At 47.3% G+C, this 14,742-nt stretch overlaps 1 protein-coding gene across 1 annotated transcript in view; it reads right to left on the bottom strand.

The window, feature by feature from the left end:
* OTULIN (OTU deubiquitinase with linear linkage specificity) overlaps positions 1-14,097 on the bottom strand; it is a gene marked incomplete at both ends in the record, with an annotated part of 29,433 nt that extends 15,336 nt beyond the window's left edge. Inside the window, 3 exons of the mRNA XM_080710369.1 lie at positions 306-400; positions 4,733-4,809; positions 13,940-14,097. Coding sequence (XP_080566495.1) covers positions 306-400; positions 4,733-4,809; positions 13,940-14,097 — 330 coding nt within the window. The remainder of the gene's footprint in view (positions 1-305; positions 401-4,732; positions 4,810-13,939) is intronic.
* Between the last annotated feature and the right edge of the window lie 645 nt (positions 14,098-14,742).

Genomic DNA, 14,742 nt, shown 5'->3' with positions numbered 1-14,742 from the left:
TGAGAAGGGCATTCCCAAATGACCCAAGAGGACGACCAGCAGCCTGCCCAACGGTAAGCAACGGTCAGTCACTCAAAGTTTTTCAAAGAAATCAAGTCACTACATGAGCTAGCTGATGCTCCTCTATATTAATACTGTGACCAAACAAGTACCTTATCTTTGGAGTCTGTTTCCTCATGTCTAAAATTAGAGCACCGATATTTACAAAGTCTAACACAAGTTGCCTTAATGTCTAAAAATATAAAATGACATGTAACTTATGACAGCCTGTTTCAAAGCCGGAAACAGGAGCAGCTCGGCTGTACCTTTTTCATGCATACTGTCTTCTGCGTATTTCCCCTCCACTCTTTTTTGCAGTAGTCCATGATATCCATTTCAGGAGCCACACTTAATATGGGTTCTGTCAAAGAACAACAGCAACAAAAAATGTAACGAACCAGTGCATTAGCCAAGTAACGGTAATGTACTAGGTGGGGTCACCCACCAGTGCTCACGTGCTCACTTCACGTCTAAGAACCCACAGCTCTGCTCCACCTACCCCAGGCCAGACCATCACCGCACCCCACGTAACCATGAGGCCTCTCAATGGGTTATTTCTTGTAACCATACCTTCCAGACCAGAGAAGGGGCGGGGGGGATATGAGATTCTACCTCTGAACTCATCCCTAGCCCTATTTCATTTTTTATTTTGAAACAGGGCCTCCCTCAGTTGTAGAGGGCCATGCTAAGTGACCTGTGATCCTTCCATCTCAGCCTCTCAAGTACTGGGATTACAGGTGTGCACCACCAAAGCCAGCTCTTAGACTGTCCTGCAACTTGAAGTCACAGAGAGCTGAACTCCAGGCTCAGAGCACTCCAGGGCCACCTGTCTCTCTCACTGGAGGGAAAGCCGTCTCTTGGCCCCACTGCCTCTGTGGCCTCAGCTCTCCCACTTTCCCCACTGACCCGCTCCCGCCCTAGCCCACAGCGACCTCCCAGCCCTCCTGGGAAGCTCCTGCCCATCCGGGCACAGGTGCGGCCCCTCCCCGCAGGCCCCTAGATCACAGCATCACACTCGCTCCCTTGATCTCTGTTCCTTTTGTACTGTTTTGTTTTTCTTAGTTCTCATCACCTCCCGACACATATCTTTTCCTATGGCCCCCCACACATGGCTGTACACAGGTAAAACATGAGCTTCTTGACAACAAGGACTTTGTTTCATTTCTCATCTGCAGAATCAGCACCTGAAACTGTGCTGACCCGCTGGTATGTGTGAATACTTTTCTAATCAAAGGCACAGTTTGAACTATGAGAAATACTTCTCTTTCGCTAGATTTTGCATCCATTATACAAAGAAATAGCACATACCATAAGACAATTTTCATTTAATTGTCGATATTTATTTAAATCCTGCCCTGATCCCAAAAGACTCTAATTCATAGATGATAAATCAGAAAATAATGGAGCCCTCAATGTGAGTTGATTCACAAACCTCATCTGATTAATAACACATCACCCCAAATAAAAATACAACTCATGATTGAGTAATGGTAAAGTTAAAAATAAAGTGGTGGTACATGCCTGTAATACCAGTACTTGGGAAGCTGAGACAGGAAGATCGCAGGTTTGAAGCCAGCCTCAGCAACTTAGAGAGGTACTCAGCAACCTAGTAAGACCCTGTTTCCAAATAAAAAACAGGGGCAAGATAGAGCTTGGAGGTAGAATGTCTGGGGTTCAACCTCCAGCACTACACACACAATAAAGTAAAATGAAATAGATGAAACAAAAATGGTCAGTTCCTTGTTTAACACTGACGCCTGGAGTGTGATTCTGCAGTGTATGAGTGCGCACACATATGCACATGTGTGTTTCAGGAAAAACAAGTTAATTCTCAGGTACATCTTGATTTCCTTTATAAGTTACTGAAGATAAAGATGTTAGTAATGACTTTAGGATAAGCTCAGAAGTACCTGAGAACATACTTACTCCTAAAGAAGTTGTATATAAAATTGTTTATTTTTCCAACTCAGTATTTACTGAGTTTCTAATATGTGCCAGGCAGTGAGTTAGGAATTACAGATCTGAAGCAATGGAAGTAAGAGATCCTGCTGTAAAGAAGACCGCTGAGGAAGAGAACCACAGGCATTTAAAAGCCAGAGCGTGATGGCTACGGGATGACTCGGGAGCACACGCTCTCCCTGCAGTTCCCCTAACTCAATTTTTTAAAAGTAAACTATGAGAACTACCTATTTTTTTTTTATAATCTCAATGAAAGAAACCAAACCTTTTACATAAAAGAAAAAATAGTATATACACAGATAACATTGACACATGTCTCTGGGGCATGTATCAGGGATGAGCTTAGAGGTGAATCAGAAGATGGCCAAGAGCACTGCTGCACGGCCGGTCCTTAATAAGGACCCGACACCTTCTACAGGGAAGTGCCCCATGTGTCCGCCTTCCCCTCACCTCCCTGCAAAAGCAGGCAGAAGTGCAGAGCGGGCACTTTCTGGGTCACACTCCTGCCGGGCTGGGCCGTGAGCCTGGCGGAGAGTGCAACTCCGGCACAAGGAGTGCCTGGGTCAGGAAGTCCCCTCTCCCCACTCCCGCACACCAACACAGGGCCTGGCCACGCCTCAGGCCAAGCCATCTCCACGGCCCAGCTGCATCAGAGGCCTGCAGGGGAGGGAGGCTGGGGAAATGAGGTACCTACTCAGCTGGCAGCATCATAAAGTGAATTGAGTCCCATTCGGCTCGAGCTGCTCCACGCTATGCCGGAAACAGGGGGACAAGGTCAAGACAGCGCCTGGCCTCAAAGCTCACCCAGGCCAACAGGTCTCCCTTACCCCGCCAACTATACTGGCTGACTGCTGTTTCAAGAATATTTCTCATGGCCAAAAATAAAAATAAATAATGGAAGTTGAAAACCATAAGGCAAGTTTGGTCCCCAATTACCACAGGAATGACAAATAAAAAATTAGACTCTCACAAGGTAAGAAATGAAAAGTGAGCCCGCCACAGGAAGCTGGGACTCGAGGATGGACGAGGACAGGCATCTCAAACTTCTAGAATAGGTCAAACAGGAAATAACTCAGGCCTTAAGGGCCATAAGATTTCAGTCATCACAACTCAACTTTACCACAAACAAACCCACCAGAAACAGTAAGTAAAAAGTCCCAATAAAATGTATAAAATCAGAGGGCTGGACAGGTGTGCACTGGGAGCCATGGTTTGCTGACCCTTGAACCAGGTCAAAAAGTTTCTACCAGCCAGGCGTGGTGGTGCACACTTGTAATTCTAGTACTTGGGAGGCTGAAACCAGAGGACCCAGGTTCGCGGACAGCCTCAGGTACTTAGTGAGGCCCTCCACAACTTACTGAGACCCTGTTTCAAAATAAAGAATAAAAAATCAGGCTGGAGATGTAGCTCAGTGGCAATTTGCCTCTGGGTTCAATCTTCAGTACCATTAAAAAAAGAAAGAAAGAAAAGAAAAAAACAGTCTTCACCAACAAAGAGAAAGAAGAAAATGTCCTGCCTCAGCTTTGGGCTCCACTTTGAGGCAGGAGACACTGTCAAAGGATGTTATTTCAGGAAAGATGATACACTCAGGACTGAGATCCAAGGAGTAGAAACAGATCCATTTTACTCCCAAACTACAGCTGGACATTACAAGAGCCACTAAAAAGTTCGAATGCCTGTGTTGGGTACAATACTGGTCAGGAGAGAATCCCAACAGGGCCTGCAAAGTGGGAGAGAAAACAGGAAGTATCAGGGTTCTCCTTAGAAATATGGCTACCAAGGACTCTGTGCCTTGAGAGATTCGGAGCAACCGCGGCGGTAGAAACCATACATCCTGTGACGTTTTAAAAGGCTCAGGACACCTCGGGACCATTACGAAGAACAACTGCTGTGACTACAGAGGGTAACTCACCAGAACCCGCGAGGAAGGCTCCAATTATTACCAAAGGCCTGATCAGGTATCACGTGTTCCTAATTACAATGGTAATGCTTTGTTAACCACGAAGTAAGCAGAAGCTGGTTCTCAAAGCAGTAGAACACACAAATCACACAGAGAGAGCAAATGCCGCTTGTGAGCTACCTATGGAGTCCCCACTCAGCTTCCACATGAAGCCGCCGCTGCCAAAGGATGGGCTTCACTTGGAGCCCTGCTGGCCGGGCCTCTCGGGAACAGCAAGAGGGCCAGAAGACTGCCCCACCTTCACCATGAGTCCCAGTGGGGCTCACAGGGCAGGCCTGACAGAGGAGAGACACAGAGGACACAGATCACACAGCAGCAAGGATTCGTGCTACTGACCCAGCAATCGTTCTTTTAGCTCATCAGACTGACATGCCATCAGCACGCCAAGATGAGCATCGCCGGCTTCTCATTAAGGCCTTCACACTGGAAGAGAAAAATGCATTTCAAATCCAAACTTTCCTAAGAACGTAAAGAAATCAAGACCTGAGAAAGGGTAGTATTAGAAGATTTTAAAAAATCCTCATAGGTACAAAAATGACATGGGTGTAAAGAATGTGGAGATGATACCTGCGCAAATGCTGAAACCTCAGCAAACTGTCATCCCTAAGCACACGTGAGCAAAATGAACAATCACCGTGGACGGACCATCCTCACAAGAATACCGCCTAAGAAGGACGTGACGTGCCCATGGCTTATGAAAACGGAGAGACCCATTTAACCATGTTTTCTACTATGAACAGTAAGAGCTCTGTAAGTAAAGCAATTCCAACATACCTGATGTCCCTCTTTCATGTACAAGCAATTCTTTCTCCTTTTCTATTTCATCTGCAGCACGGTACATGTCCTCCTCACTGAAATCACACCAAAGTAGACATTTTCAAACACTCGTTGCACCAAGGTTTCCTCTGACATCACAACATGCAGCTGTTACAAAATGCATCAGACTCTACAAGTTTACCCGTGTTCACATGTCATGCTGCCAGTCTGATAAAGTGTGGGTTCTAGCTCTCAGATGGCGTGTTTCTATCTCACCACTTTCTTCCACTTCAGAATTTTGTACTTTAGACAGTTTGTATCACTCCACTGGCTACACAGACTTAAGGCCTTTTTAATTAATATTATTAATCCCTCAGTTGCACATCTAGGCATCTTAGCATGCATCTGATCATTGAAGCACCCAGGATGATTCTATCAAGTTCTAAGAATGGGAAGAGTGCTAATAAAAGCATGGATTCAGGACAACTGCCAACCTTTCTGACGTGTCACAAGCAAATCTGACAATAGCTACTCCAAAAACAAGGATAGTAGACATCAGTTATGATAAGTCCTCAAAGCTAGAAGTCCTCCTCAGAAGACTCCTCCTACGCCCTCACCCCCACATTCAACCAGCCGCCCATGTTTGGTTGTGTTTCCACATGCTTTAATTACTACTACTACTACTACTACTACTACTACTACTACTGACTTCTTACTCATAATTGCTTCTTAAAGGGTCTCTGGTCTCTTCAGTGAACTAAAAGAACCTACTAAGTACTAGAAAGGGAAAGATTCCACTAGGAACCCGAAAAGATGAAGAACAGGACTCCTGATTTGGAGATGTCCCCTTTGCCCTTCAAGATTCACCCAAAATGACAAAGAAGGAAAAGAGAAACATCAGCTCTATCTTTGCTGAAAGCGGAAGATGTATGAAAGAAAGCTGAGCTGAGAAGCAGACTGGTCCACAGCCGGGCAAGGGGAGCCCCGGCTGGTGGAGGGTTATCTGTGGAAAGCAAGCAGTAATGAGGTAGAGCCCCAGCAAGCTCAGGATACGCAGGCACTAAGGCTTTCTGGGGGTTAACACGGGGAACGCACTACGCTAAAACCAGACAGACTGGGTAACACCCACAGGAGGAACACTCAGACCCCCAACTCCTCTACTTCCTTGCCATGACAGCACACCCCACCCTCATACAAGACAGCGGTGGGGACCCTCCAGACGCAATGCAAGGCAGCAAAGAAGAGAGGTCAGGCTAAAAACATAGAGAATAAAGTGAGTGACTGCAACAACCCTACTTCCATTCTTCCATTATCAGCCCAGCTCCTGGTACACAGCCTAGTGCAGCTGGGAAGATGGAGGGGTGCTGGGGGGAGCATCCCGGGTGGGACTCTAACATGCTCCTACTGACGTCTTTCAAAGGCTCCCAAATAGCAGAACTGTTGAGATCTGCACCACACCCACCACTGCTCCACCTAGGTCCCATTACTGCCCTGCCGCAGTGCCCTCTCCAGCTCTAAAACTTGACCAACCAACTGAGCACTCTCACACCTACAATCTGCTCCAGACATTCCCTCTTCCTGGGTGGCTCACGCTCCTGACCTGCCTCTGGCCTAACGCACCGGATGCACACTGGGTGGGTGGGTCTTTCTGCAGGGGAGCCGTGGCTGGAGTGCAGATCCAGGGGTTAGACTGCCAGAGTTTAACCAGCCCTTATTAGTTACATTTAGGTTGGTTAATAGTTATACCTCTCAGTGTTCAAGTTTAGCCACCTATGAAAAAGACAGTGTAAGCAGTCACCTCATCTGAACGTTGTGAGAAGTAAAAGCATATTAAATAATTCGGACTGAAAAGAAGTTAGCCCTTTCTTTTCTTTTCGGTACTGCGGACTGAACTCACAGTATTCTACCCATGGGATAAGCCCCACCCCGGGTCTAAGTCGCTGAGACTGCTTTCGATGCGGGCAGTCCTCCTGTCTCAGTTTCCCAGTCCTGGGATTACAGGCATGAAGGATTAGTAATAATTCTTATTAATTCTTGTATATATTCATTGATTTAGACTATGAATAATTTGCCCAATGATTATTTATTGCATTTTTCCTCTCCAAATAAATGTGCATGTGTATACTTTAATGTTGTGACAATCGGGAAACAAATATTATGGAAAAGGTACTTTCCTTGTGCTCTGACTCCAGTAAGAATTCAAGCAAAGGGTGTGACATCACCCATGAGGCCTGTGCCAGAGTTAAAGCAAACAGAAAGCTGATTCACAGGGACGACAGATCGAAGGCCTAAAATAAAAAGTGACCAAATGTGGCCATTCTTCTCTCACGAATTTAACAACATCCTTCAGCCTCTCTTCTAGCTTGTTGATAACAAGAAATTCTGGTCCTCTAACCTGTCATTTAATTGATTCACCTTATTAATAGCATTATCAGACAAATGTATCTGAGCAAGGCACTTCCCCAATCTTGCCTTCCTTTCATCTTCAAAACGAGAATAGAGGAGAGCTATACGATCTACAGGGTTCCTCTTCCTGTTCTTGGTTCTATCAGCTCATGCATGTATGTATCATTAAAAATTGCACTTCAAGCAAATTCTGTGGCTGTTCTGCATGCATGTTTGGGCCCACTTTGGTCTTTGTCCTTTTTAATCTACAAAATAATAAAAAATACAATCACAACACTATTAGCTAGAGGAAGTTTTCTACGCAAGCATCTCACTGTGTACCCACAAACACCAATTCCACAATGGCTAGCAGGAAGGAAACGGAAAGAGAGGAACAAAGACGATGTCTAAAAGCAAGGGGAAGGAAGACACAGTAGAAAAGGCTACTGGACACAGAATGCAGCAACCCAACATACAGTATTTGAAAGAGGCAAATCAAAGCTATGAGTAAGAGGCCAGAGGACATGCGGATGACTTCACTCAGATCCTGCACACGAATACGTGCTAGCTTTCTTGGCCACCAAGGGCATACAGAGATTTTCGTAGGGCCTTTAAGCAAGAGCCCAAAGCTGCATCTCTTTGGAGAGAGGCTCAGTTTTAACTTTAGTGACTAAGTTTAATTAAGTCAGAATAAAGGGCATTAAGAGACAGAATGAAATATTCATCCATCTAATATAAGGCCAGGGAGGGAGAGAGGGAAAAGAGGAAGGAGAAAGAAAAAATAATGTTTTTAAAATACTTCAAACTTTTGCGTACATTTTTTAAGTATCAGAACATTAAAGTTAAGCCGGGCGTGGTGGCACATGCTTGTAATCCCCGTGCTTGGGAGGCGGAGATCGAAGCCAGCCTCACTGGCTTAAGAGACCCTGTTTCCAAATAAAAATATAAAATAGGTCTGGGAGTGTAGCCCGGAGGTAGAAGGGCTTCCAGGAACCCCAGTACCACCCCCCCCCCAAAAAAAGAGGAAAAAAAATTAAAGTTAACTGAGGCAAGAGGATCACAGGTTCAAGGCCAACCTCAGCAAGACACTGTCTCAAAATAAAAACATAAAATAAAATAGGTGTGCAGTTGTAGCTCAGAGGTAGAATGCCCCTGGGTTCAATCCCTCGTATCCTCCCCCAGCACTGATGTAAAAATAATGACAAAATGATACCATATTATTTATTTTTTGCAGTACTGGGGATGGAACCCAGGGGCATTCTACCTCCGAACTATACCCCAAGCCCTATTTTTTATTCTTTATTTGTAAACAGGGTCTCACTGAGTTGCAAAGCGCCTAAGTAGTGGCTGAGGCTGTCCACGAACTGCAATCCTCCTGTCTCAGCCTCCCAAATGCTGGGATTACAGGTGTGCACCATCATGCCTGACATGATATCATATTAAAAGCTGGGACTCAAAATGGAGGTTTGAACTTTTGTTACAGGAATATCACGAAACAATGAGGTAAAGGGATATTACAAGATAAGGTAAAATCATCAGTGCTGAACAGGTCCAGAGGTGCGGCAACCTTTTGTGTCTAAGTGTTGAGGGAGGGGACTTTCCACTCTGGCAAAAAGAGGCTGCTGAAGCCCACAAACTGAGACGATCACCACAGAAAAGTTGGTTTTTTGTTTTGTTTTCCCCTAAAGCCAGGTGTTATGGCCCATGCCTGTAATCCCAGCACTTGGGAAGCTAGGAAGGATCTGGATTCAAGTCTAGCCTCAGCAACGTAGTGACATCCTGTTTTAAAACACAAAGGGCTAGGGGTATAGCTCAGAGGTAGAATGAATGCCACAAGGTTTAATCCCCAGTACCAAAAAAAAAAAAAAAAAAAAAGTTTTCTTCTAGAAAACAGCCACAAAAATGGTAAAGGAAAGACATAAATTTTAAATGACTCAGTTTCATGGCACCCAAGTCACAACTGTATTGAGGTAAAATTTAAAACCAAAATGCTTGTTATGTGTTTGTAATTCCAGTATTTGGGAAGATAAGACAGGAAGATAGGAGGTTTGAGGCTAGTTTACTGTTTTAAAATAAAAAAGGCCTGGAAGTAAAGTTCAGAGGTAGAATGCCCCAGGTCAATACCCAGTACTCCACACACAGACACAGGTACACATACACACAGAAACATACTAATAACTCCTAGTTTAGCACTGTGATCTTTTGAAGTATGCATTTTCATATTTGCCCACCTTCTTGTAAGCCAGAAATATTTTATTCTTAATATTGAGGCAATACAAAATTAATAAGCTACAACTGCTACCTCCTGCTATGTCTTACCTCCAAACCAACAATTTCTGAGAATTTTCTGTTTTAGTAGTGGGGCTTTAACCCCTTGCCTTTTTAAAAATTGTTTTTTATTTTGAATCAGGGCCTTGCTAAGTTGCTGAGGCTGGCCTTGAACCTGAGATCCTCCGGTCCCAGCCTCCCATGAGCTAGGATTATAGGTTTGTGCTACCACACCAGGCTGAGGGCTTACTTTTAAAATGCTTGCTACTATACAGACAGAATTAGGTTATTTCAAAGAACAAAAGCTGCATGTTAAAAGCAAAGCTCAGGGAAGCAGAAGACATTTGTGTAGAGCCCACGTTTTGATCTCTGTAATATGAGAACAACAAACTCTGGTATATACAAAGCTAACTAGACAGCAATTTAATCACTCCCCCTAAGGAGTCAAGATGCCCTTAGTTCTCTAAGAGAACTGAGCTTGACTGTCAGCGCTCTGAACATGAGCCCTGTGGTTCATGCTTAACCTCACCTGTCTAGGCTAACGGCCCAGGCAGGCAGCACCCGTGAGACAGTCGGCCAGCATGACAGCAACCCATCTTCTCGCACAGGAAAAGCAAAGACCATCAGCCCAACCTTTCCTCATCACTTAGCGGGTGCAGAGAAGAGTGAACATCAAATGCAGGAAAGTACCGGCGCCCAGGCCAAAATTCCACCCCCCCCCCAAAGTGAACTTTCCACGACCAGATCAGGCTCCCCCACGTGACTTCCAGAGGAATGCAGGGGTAACAGCCACCTTCAAAAACAAGCGTGATTCTTAGACATCCTAGCTCTAGTCCCTGGAGCTGGATCTCCATCAGAGAGAAAGGAGCAAGAGGCAGTAGCTGTTACCCCAATGTAAAGCTTATCACTACCCCACGCTTAGGAGCTCCTGCAAAGGACAGAAAACACACCGCACGATAATATGCTAGCAACACCCAAAAGCAGTGGCTGAATACTTTTTTGGAGGGCTCACAGCCTCTTTGAGAATCCACAGCTTTCATAACCTTGACCCAGAAATATACACAAATTTTGCCTTCAATTTCATAGGCTTCAGACAGCATGCCCCCCACAGAGCCAGCCCAGAGGTTGAGAGGCAAATCCTGCTCCACCCTCAGGCCACTGAGCAGGGTCATGAAGTCGTCTCTCTTCAATTCCCTCAGCATTTCTGGCTGGCCACCAATGGCATTAAGAATGACAGTATGGCCGAGCGGGAGCTGGTGCAGGAGGCAGACAACGCAGGAGTCAGATGGTGGTGGCAGGTGAGCAGCAGACAGAACACAAGAGGCCTGCTAACAGGAGCATGGAGGAACTTCCAGGAAGCCTAGTAAGCTGGTCTAACATAAAACCTCTTCACACAAGACCCTAGGTTATCCTGTAGCCACCCTGGGGGGTTGTCCAGGAGATGCCAGCCAACCACAGCTCTCAGTGAGATTACAAAAAAAGAAAACTTGCAAGGAGATTTAGCAAGTAGCTACACGTGTGCTTCACATGTCGCTTCCCCACCTCTCCCCTTGTGTAATGCAGCAAGCTTATTGAGTTACCTGTGCTACTAGGAAACAGGCCACTCCTCACACCCTCCAGGAGTCATGCCCCAAATATATCATTCAACCGCAGAAAGCAAATTATAAACTGTATTCATAACCACTTTCCACTAAACAGAATAAAAACGACTCCATGGAATATCTCAAAGCATTTGCAGTCTTATTATACTTCACATTCCCGGGGGCAAATACTTTAAATTGCTTCTCTTTGGGTGGAAGAAAAGGCTTTGGCTCAAATGTCCAAATAATATATTTAGAAAGGGCACTGCACTATTTTTTTAAGTTTACACTCAAACTACGAATCAGGTAGGAGGAATCTAGATGCATACATTACACTGTAAACGACATAATGTTTATAAGATACAGGCAGTTGTGTCTCTACCCATGAGAAAATATCATAAAGAGCCCCATTACTCACAGACTGCTGATTCACAAAGACGAAACAGGCTACAAAGCCCAAACTTAAGATAATGTTCAAAATCTGACATCTGAAAGACTCACTTACCCTGTTGCCCCCATCTGATAAAAATTAAGTAGGAATGATAATTAAAGGTAACAAAAGCAGAAAGAAGAAATTAAGCTGCTACTGAAACCACAAACCAGAACATCTAGTCAGAAAGAAAGAAAGAAAGAAAGAAAGAAAGAAAGAAAGAAAGAAAGAAAGAAAGAAAAAGAGAAAAGAAAACCTGAAGCTGTCATTATGAATCACCTCCCTCGCAGGGTGTGGTGGTACATGCCTGTAATCGCAGTACTTATCAGGCTGAAACAGGAGGATGATAGGTTCGAGGCCAGCCTCAGCACCTTAGTGAGACCTAGTTTCAAAATAAAAACTAAAAAGGGCTGGGAGCGGGCATGGTGGCACATGCTTATAATCCCAGGATTCAGGAAACTGAGGCAGGAGGATTGCAAGATCATGGCCAGCCTCGTCAATATAGTGAGGCCCTCTGCAACTTAGTGAGACTCTGTTTCAAAATAAAAGAATAAAATAGGGCTTGGGGTGTAGCTCAGAGGTAGAATGCCCCTGGGTACAATCCCCAGTATAATCATCATCATCATCATCATAACAACAAAAATGATGATGATGATGATGATGATGGGCGTGGTGGTGCACGCTTGTAATCCCAGCATTTGGGAGGCTGAGACAGGAGGATTGGGGTTCACCGACAGCCTCAGCTATTACTTAGTGAGGTCCTTTGCAACTCAGTGAGACCTGTTTACAAATAAATAAATAAAATAGGGCTGGGGGTGTAGCTCAGAGGTAGAATGCCCTTGGGTTCTGTTTATTTATTTAACCCCAGTAACGCTAAATAAATAAATAAAAAGGGCTGGTTATGTAGCTCCAAGGTAGAATACCCCTGGGTTCAATTCCTAGTACAAAAAAAAAAAAAAAAAAAAAATCTTCCCCTGCCTGGTTTTGCTGAGGAGGCCAGGAACAGTGGGGAAACGCTCCCATCAAAGCAGAACGGAGTGCAAGGCCCCTTCCGTGTGTCTGCTAAGCTGCACCTAAGGAATCAGCAACTGTTTCCTAACATGTCAAGTGACAAACCTATGCTAGGTGTTTGGACTCCTTTTCGGCTTTAGGTCTGACAGATGAAAGAGGAACCGGTGCCATAAACGCTTATTCTCTACAAGGCGCTCCTTCCCACGGTGGCTCAGGTTCCCAGGTGTTCAGACTCTGAGAACCACATCTACCAGAAAGCCTGCCAAAAAACTCTGTGTCCTTTTGGGAACACGGTTCTGGCTTCAAAGTTTCTGCATCTCTCAAGGAGTATGAAACTGCTCAGGCCAAGGCTGAGGGGCAGAGACTGAGGGGCAGGGCATCTAAGCGGGGGCCCCTGGGAGGAGGAGATGGTGTTGCAGCAGCAGCACTGGGGAACCAGCATGAGTGAGAGGAGGAGTGGAGGCCAGAGAGAATCTCTTCTTGGCTCTCTGCAGGGGCTGAGATCTCTAACCCAGACAGCAAACAGACAGTGACAGACCACCGCCTCTACCTTGGTTTCGATGTAAAAAGTTAAAAAAAAAAAGTAGTGCCACTACTTAAAAAACCAGGATACTTCATGCAAAAGCCAGTGTAAGGCTGAAGTTTAGAGGACGCTGCCCTAGAATCAAAGACACAAGTTCCCCAAGCCCCAGTTGCAATTTTAAGTTAGCAACCTAGTTCGAGGAGCAGTTGTTTTGAGACCCGCTCTAAATCTTTTCCGGTGACCATTAATCTATTCAATGGATAATTACCATCACTCTTGGGTGCTCAATAAAATGACAATGTCAAAGCCCACTGCACAGGGCTATGAGAGTGAGTTATTATAATAAAACATCTACGTAATAGGATTTCTATTCCTTAGATTTATATTCCTTAGATAATATTTCTTTCCTTAGATTAAAAAAAAAGTTCTAAAGGTGCATTTAACCACGCAACTTTCTGGCCAATTAAACTATGTGTGCAATTAGTTGTCCAAAGGCATTTAAATTAAGGGCCTAGGACTCGAAAACGTGGGAAGATTATCCTCCAAGTTTCGATCTTTCTTCCATCCATACCCCCGGACCCTGGCTGAAAGTGTGTTGACAAGGAAAGCGCGGGAGGAGAGCTGGTCGGGCCGTCAGACAGCGTCCGAAGTCGGTCCAACAGGTGGGAAGAGCGCTGCCTGCCTCCCAAGGGCGCGTGTCGTGCGGCTGAGTCCTGCGGCTGTGACAGGGGCGATCTTACTTCCTCTCCAGACCAGTTTGGAGGAACAATCTACCAGGGCTTAGCAACAAAAATTTTTTTAAAAAATGCGACGCTCTGGGATGTGTCCCCGAGTTTCTGGAGCGTCCTCTACCTCTAAGGGGCGGCTCGAGTCTGAGCGGGGCTGGAGAGGGGCACCGCGCCCCGGGGCCCTCGGGGAGCGTCCGCGCTCCCACCCGGGCGAAGGTGTCTCCAGCTCCGCCGGGCCGCCCGCGACCTCTGGCCACGCGAGGAGCCCGCCCGCCGCCCGGCCCGCGCCCGCGCACTCACGGCTCCACCGGGCGCCGCAGCCCGGGCCGGGGCCGCCCGCCGGCCGCCGGCTTCCCGCCCTCCCGCTCCGGGGATGCGGCCCCCGCGTCCCGCGCCGGCGTCTCGCCGCACGTCGCGCCGGGCCACTTCCCGGGCTGGGGCATGGTCCCCCGGCTCATGCGGCGGCCGCGATCGCGGCGGCGCCCTCGGGCTTCAGCGGCTGCGGCGATCCGGAGCCCCGCGGTCGGCGCCCGGCCGTGGCCGCCGCCGCTCCACCGCCCGCGGCTTCCGAGGGTCCACGCGACGCTTCCGCGCGCGTCACGGCGCCCCGCCCCTTGCCCTTTGACCCGCCGCGAGGGGGCGTGGCCGGAGGCGGGGAGTCCCGGGACGCGGCGCGTGCGCATGCGCACGCGCGGGCTGAGCCGCCGGGGACCCTGGGACGGACTGCGGGGCGTGGCCACTGCGCATGCTCCGTCCTGGCGCGCTTCCGGGGTTCGCACACGTTGTTTTGGTTACTGCGGACCGGGGCGTAGGAGGGCTGGCAAGGACGGATGAAGCGGCCAGGCTGGTGGAGGGCGAGACGGAGAGAGATGCGCCTTAGGAACGACGGACACCAACGCCCTGGGAGGCCTGCAGAGTCGCTCTGGGCTCCCGACCCTCGCCCTCCGCCGCTGGACGGTGCCCCCGGCCCGCCCCCAGGCCGCGGGGTTGGCCCAGCCGCGGTGTCCAGCGGGCGGCGGCTGGGAGGGGGAAGGGCGAACTGGTTCCGCCGGACGGTGGAGCAAGCGCAGCGCTGCGTTCTTGGATTCGATCCTTTCGTATGG

Source organism: Muscardinus avellanarius (genome assembly GCF_963383645.1).
Source record: "Muscardinus avellanarius genome assembly, chromosome: 1".
Taxonomy (NCBI): Eukaryota; Metazoa; Chordata; class Mammalia; order Rodentia; family Gliridae; genus Muscardinus; species Muscardinus avellanarius.
Note: the sequence above shows the minus strand (reverse complement) of the source record. Positions and strands in the feature narration are given on the sequence as shown.